The sequence below is a fragment of the Prosopis cineraria genome, unplaced genomic scaffold, assembly GCF_029017545.1.
Source record: "Prosopis cineraria cultivar Desert tree isolate PC_DT_omini unplaced genomic scaffold, ASM2901754v1 PC8, whole genome shotgun sequence".
Lineage (NCBI taxonomy): Eukaryota > Viridiplantae > Streptophyta > Magnoliopsida > Fabales > Fabaceae > Prosopis > Prosopis cineraria.
This window is the reverse complement of record NW_026555339.1, coordinates 27,566,127-27,572,633: the sequence shown is the minus strand read 5'-3', so window position 1 is coordinate 27,572,633 and position 6,507 is coordinate 27,566,127. Positions and strand designations below refer to the sequence as shown.

Here is a 6,507-nt window from a genome sequence, read left to right as displayed (position 1 = left end):
GTGACCGAAACTAGTTTAAAAAAGGGGGGGAGAGCAATTATAAAAAATTTGAGAGAGATTTGTAAGGTGGGCATAGGTATGTCACAAAACAAACTTCAACATATATTAAAAAATAAATTAAAACTCGGTTTTGCATAGGCCATTTTTCATATCAGTGTACTTAGCTTAACAGAAGCCAATTTTTCATATCCTGGTAAATCATTTTAAAAGTATAGCATTTGGGATTTTTTTTTAATTTATAACATTTTGCTCCATTTGCCGGTTTTTTCGAGACTAAGAATGATTCACTGCTTATTGGCTCCCTTGATTGCACACGTTTTTGCATCTCAGTAAAATTAAAAATTAATGGAAGTAACGTGAAAAACAAATAAAATGCCCCACCCCAATAATCTCAAGGGGAACCAAACTCCCTCATAATCAAGGTTTCTCAGCGTCTCCTGGCAGCCAAATCCTAAACATTCAAGTGATCAAAATCCCACAATGCACATATCACATGACTTTTAAAACTCCTAATTGGACTAGCCAAGAAACTAGTTCACCGCTAATTTTTTTCATTGTAGGTCACATATGATTAGGGCCTCACTGACTTAATCTATTTAATAAAAAGACTAAAAAGCTTGCAATCAAACATGTTTAAATAAACAAGCCAGGTTTATTTACTTAAAAAACGGCTTGTAGGCTTATTAGGCCTACTTTTTTATATTTTTATATTATATTTATATAAGTAAATATTATTTCCTTTTATAAACTTGAAGGAAAATTTTTCTCCAAATCTGATTATATTATCAAATCGATGTAATTCTTGTTAACTCTTCAAAGGAATAATTTTTTTTTTTCTTCTATTTGACGAGTCCACTAAACACCACTGAAAAAGTTATATTTTTTACATATTGGATGTGTCCAAGTTGACATTAAACCACTAATTAGGGAAAGATTAAACATTTCTTGTCTCCTTTGCATTAGAGATACACAACATGAATTATTCTCTGACTCATTGTTAAATACTGTAGAAGCTAGCTTGCATGCAAGACCGATCTATTTTAACCGTTATCCAAATAGGACTGTAAGTCTTATGGATGAAAACATTATGGATGTTTTAAAATTAAATGTAAAACTATATGGTTTTTATATGAAACCATGATCTATCCCTCTAGCTTTGCTCCATAGGATCTAGTATAAATTCATAAACTCTTCAAGTTTTAGAGTCTTAATACCAAAGGAAGAAAGTTATATCAATTTAAAAGTCAGTTACAACCACACTAGTTTTACAAGGCTCATTTAAAAATCTTTGAGATGGTGTAGATCTTTAATCTTCCTCATCCCTTTGATAGGTTGGCCTTGAAATACTGAATGATGTGTCCAGACCTTGTAGATTTATTGTTGAAGTTATAAATGGGGGTACGGAAGAGGTTATATGAGTAAATATTATTTCTTCCTTTATATAAATATAAGTAAATTTGTATATAACATATTATAATTAAATTAAATTAAATTTTATTAAAATATTAAAATAAATAAACATGCCTGTAGTGGCCTCCAACCAAACCCGTTTAAATTTTAGCCTAATCTATTTAACAAAATAAAAAAATCAAGCTTAAATTTATAATTAAACTTATTTTTATAAATAAAATAGGCCCGTTTAGCCAAAATTTGATAATTCTGCCCCTACATATAATCATCCAAAATAAGTCATATTCATAACTCTATTTGTAAAATCTTTGATCATCTTTCAACTTTTGTTACTCCTTGAGATGGAGGAGGAGGATTAAAAATGATTTTTGCTTTGTTTAATAGGCTTGTTATCTCTCTGTCCTTGTTTTCATAATAAATATCCAGTTTTTCATTAAAAAAAATCATTCAAAATGTGATTTGATTACTATTTAAAAACAAACTATTCACGCCATTTTTAAGAGCAATTTGATGTGTGCATTGTGTGATATTGATCATTAAGACATTCAGGATTTAGCCGCCTAGAAACGCTGAGAAATCCCGGCTTTCAGAGGATCCGGTTCCCAGACACTTTCAGGGAGGGTACGTAGGTCTGACGAGAGAAATATTATTGGAACTAAAACAACAAAGAAGTAAAATAAAACTGTAAATAAAAACACCATTCAGTCAAACTTGAGTGCTCGAGCTCGAAATCGGCATATAGAAGGCAGTGGAGACTTCTGGCCAATTAAAACACCATCCAGTTAAAAAGCTGAATCATCTCATCAAATATATGAATGCCCCTCCTCATAAACGCAACACAAGTGAAAAGTTGACATTTGGCTTGTGTGACACATTGCAAATATCTTGGTGCCCAACTGCAACCCAATTCCTTCAAAATCTACAAAACCAACTTCCATTTTATCCTGTACGCAGAAAAGCATTTTCTAGAAAAGAAAATAGAATAAGTACATTCTCATTTCCTTTTTAGAAAACAGATTTCCACCTACAAACATTGCATTACCCATCATCTAGCTTCCTCATGAGATTCAAATTCCACACCTCAATGATGAGAAAGATTCCACTGCTGTGGCAGAGAGAGAAAGAGATGAGTTTCCTATTGAGAGAACTTCCACCAACCAAAGGCTCCCTTTGTCAAACTTGTGAAGTGAAGCAATGTAATCAATACAAGTTAAGGGAAGGGCCTGCTTCTTTGTTCAAAAAGTATGGCTTCTGAAGAAAACCAAAGTCACACACAAATCAACTTATCGTCCAATGTACATGTTAATGAATTCCACAAACATGCAAGAGCACCCTTATTCTTCATCACTTTTTGACAATATGTGAACTAAATTTGCATAAAGTTACAATTAGCTACAGATGATTTCCCTAAACAATTCCTAGGCAAGCAAGAATGAAAGTAGCTCTTTAATAAGCAAGTGAAGGCATTTTGTACAAGGAAGTTCGGTGATAAATAATATTACAATGCTTAAAACGACTATGATTCTCAGAAATCCAATCAAGATTTTTCAGATCTTAAACAACAAACTGGGGTTTTCAAGGCTAGAGGACAAAATAAGACTTGCAACAGTTAACAGCAAGTAACATCTGAGATGAATCGCAATATATTATTTCGTTAAAAGATTTATACAAGACAATCAAGAACCTACGCCAGTGAACAGGCTGTAAAAAGCAAGCTATATAATCATCTATAACTGTAAAACATTAGCCATGAGCTATCAAAGCTGGGGCTAACTTAACAATGTTTTATTGATTTGTCAGCACAAATATTTACCGACTACATCCGGAAGTGCATTTCCCATAGGAGGTACATTCCGCGTCGATATAGGTATGCCAAATGTCACTCTAATCTAACTATCCCTCACAAGGGCCGATATAAAGCACTAAAATTAGACACACGTCCTCATCTTTTCTATTGGGCATTTCAATAAAATTACAATAGATAAAAAAAAAAATTCAAAAAACCCAACGTCATATTGAGCTGCTAAAATCACCTACTTATAATGTTACTGATACTGTAAACTTTTAATTGAGAAAATGAAAGTAAGGACATAAGTTACAGCACATATGCTTTTTCGTAATATAAAATTCCAGTCCAAAGTAAGCATCTTGAAAAGAAATCTACTTCTATAACACCAAGCACTACAAAATTTGGAAACTAAAATACATGATGCTAACATTTGAATACAATGTAATTAGCTGTTTCTTCCCTCTCATCTCCAGCTGATCCTGTCTACTCTGCTTCTGCAAACTGACTCCAAGAGAAACTAGTCCCTACAAACCAAAATATAACACATTAACCTTTATAAATACACCCATATTCATATTTTAAAGAGTTAATAAAATACACACATTCATCTATTTAGTCTGTCTGATCATAATCATAAAGAATGACGATGGTAGAAATTTAAATATTAAAGGATATCAGCATCCAATCAAGAAATTACATCTATGAAAAATCCATCAAGTTGGCCACAGTGTAGTTGGCACATCCTCACATCAGTTCAGCAAACACAGAACAACAATAACATAGCACAAATGGAAATGCACTAGACAAGACTCCTTAATCAAATATGACTAAGCAAGAAAATTTACTTACCAATATTTTATCAATCCATCCCAGCCACATGTTGCTACCTTACTTTGTTCCAAAGGGTGCCACTCACATCCAATGCAAACACCTTCATGACACTTAAGAGTCCTGAATACTTTGCAACTCTTCCAATCCCAGAACCAACACTTACCCTCCCCATCTCCAGATATGACAAAGCGCCCATCTGGGGAAAAATTCACCTGACACGCATATCCGGCAACAATGTGTCCGGCAAACCTCTTTTTCTTGTTAAGTTGAAACTTCTCCCTAGTGCTATATATAAGGATTTGATTATCCAAGCTTTGTGCAGCAAGCCAATTGGAGTTAGGATGAAGGGAAATGGATGGCATAGAATGCATGTGTGGTTCACTAATGTACTTAATAACCACAGGAATACCAAATTCCCATACTCGGAGAGACTTGTCATCGCTAGAAGTAACAAATCTCCTGTTGTTATCAACAAATGTGATGGTATTCACAGCCCCCAAATGCTGATCATACTCTTGTGTTATTTGCCCAGTATTCATATCCCACTGAACAATCTTTTTGTCACTCATACCAGCCAACAAAACATTTTGCTTATCTTCATCAGGATTAAGCTTGACCACATAAGGGATTTTCCCAGTTGAGAAAGTTGATATCACTTGACCTGTCTCCGTATCCCAATACTTGATATTTTTATCATAACCAGCACTCAAAAACTTTGTCCCATCATTACTAAAACAAATGTCCCTGACTGCTTTAGAATGACCCATATACGTTCTCATGCATTTACCAGAATGGAACACATCCCAAATCTTCACCTTTGTATCCATGCTTGCCGACAAAATCAAATGCCCATACTTAGGGAAGAACCGAATAGCAGATACGCCCTTGGTATGCCCACTCCATGTATGCACAAGCCTTTTGGGAATATAACAATGATCGTTACTAGCCTTTGCATCCTTTGGAGGTGCAATCCAAGACCTACCCTGGTAATCTCTTTCCTCCTTCCCGTGAAAAGTACTCTTATCTTTGACAACCTCACCTTTCTCACCTCCAAATCCACTCTTTTCTTCTCCTTTCTTCTTGGCATACTCTTCAGCATATTTCTTCTGCTCCTCAGTTAATTCAGTTTGCAGCCCTTCCTTTTTACCCGCCCATGGGCTCTTCTTATTCTTCAGTAACCATGTATCAGTGGCTGGGTTATCAACCTCAGTCATGTCAACATCATCTCCCTCTACATCCTCATTGTCCTTTGATTCTTTCTTCTTTTCAAGCTTCCTTTTCTTCTGTTCATGCTGCGGTATGTTGTAAACTGAAATTGCATCATTCTTCTGAAGTGACTCCAAGTCCCCAACATAATTATACCCAGCAGAGGCTGACGGGTCAGCAGCATAGCCAAACTTGTAGAAAGTATTATACTGCTCATCAAAGACAAAGGGCTCAATAGAGGCATCCTCTACAAAACCTAACTTGTGATTGCGCATGCCTTGGGCAATGCCATCTTTGGCATATGGATGCGCAGGGCCATAAAGAGGTGCCCATAGCTGGTCGTAGGTGGGGTTGAAGGGGACAACATGCTGGTTGGGGTCAATGGGTTTTGTGAGGCTTTGGTTGAATTGAGCGACGGTGACGGCAAGCATAGTGTCATCAACCTTGGGGGCGGCAGATTTGGCAGGAAGAAGGCGGGGCGGGGAGGATTCCGGGGAGGAATTAGGGTTTTGTTGGTCGTGGTTATCAGATTCAGCCGCGCCATCATCGTTTTGATCTCCATAGTTCTGAAGGAGATCCATTTAGGTGTTGGTGATGGAGAATTGGGTGGAAAAAATTCAGTTAGAAAAATCAACTTAAATGACGCCGAGGAAGGGAGAAGAAGAAGGAATCGACAATAAAGCAGGAACAGGGAAAGGAATGAGAGGACCTACAGCAACATCCCGCACAGCAACGCACAAACAGAGGAAGAAGGGAAGGATTCGAATACACCCTCGGCGGCCTGCGATTGGAAGGATGAAGGAGGAGGGATGATGGTGGGATTCGACTCTCGCTGGACTTCTGGAGAAATAGAGAAAATAGAGATCCGGATCCTCTCACATTCCTCTCCCTTAGCGTCCCCCGGCGACAGCAAGATCTTGCCCCCCCCTCCCCCCAATCCATATCAAATGTGTCATGTCTTCATCTCATATTAAAATAATTTAATTTTTTTAAAAATAATTACTACTTTTTGTATATGCATATATTAGGATAATAATTTAAATTGATTTTTTTATTTTTATTTTCAAAATTTATCCTAAAAAATTACTTTACAAATTTATTTAAAATAAATATTTATTAATTAGATCTAGTCAGAGTTTGAATAAGCTAAACTATAAATCCCTACAAATTTAAAAATAAAACATAATTTAAATCATTATCCTATTATATATATATATATAAAGAAGCAGTGAAATAAGATATAAAAAATTATTTTTTAACCAACAAATTTA

General features: G+C 35.6%; 1 protein-coding gene across 2 annotated transcripts; it reads right to left on the bottom strand.

Moving 5' to 3' along the window:
* Positions 1 to 3,404: 3,404 nt before the first annotated feature.
* LOC129318637 (uncharacterized) lies at positions 3,405 to 6,158 on the bottom strand. 2 transcript variants are annotated; one of them, XM_054963515.1, is made up of 2 exons: positions 4,049 to 6,158; positions 3,405 to 3,723 (listed from the first exon to the last, which is right to left on the bottom strand). In XM_054963515.1, exons 1-2 carry the CDS (start codon positions 5,815 to 5,817, stop codon positions 3,717 to 3,719), a joined length of 1,776 nt encoding a protein of 591 aa, XP_054819490.1. In that variant the 5' UTR covers positions 5,818 to 6,158; the 3' UTR covers positions 3,405 to 3,716. The 2 variants fall into 2 exon arrangements, with proteins under 2 accessions (XP_054819490.1, XP_054819491.1); XM_054963516.1 differs by lacking the exon at positions 3,405 to 3,723 and having other exon boundaries at positions 4,045 to 6,158.
* Positions 6,159 to 6,507: the final 349 nt, after the last annotated feature.

Excerpts from the sequence above, each read along its gene's own strand:
- LOC129318637 (XM_054963515.1), bottom strand. The coding sequence starts at position 5,817 with ATGGATCTCCTTCAGAACTATGGAGATCAAAACGATGATGGCGCGGCT.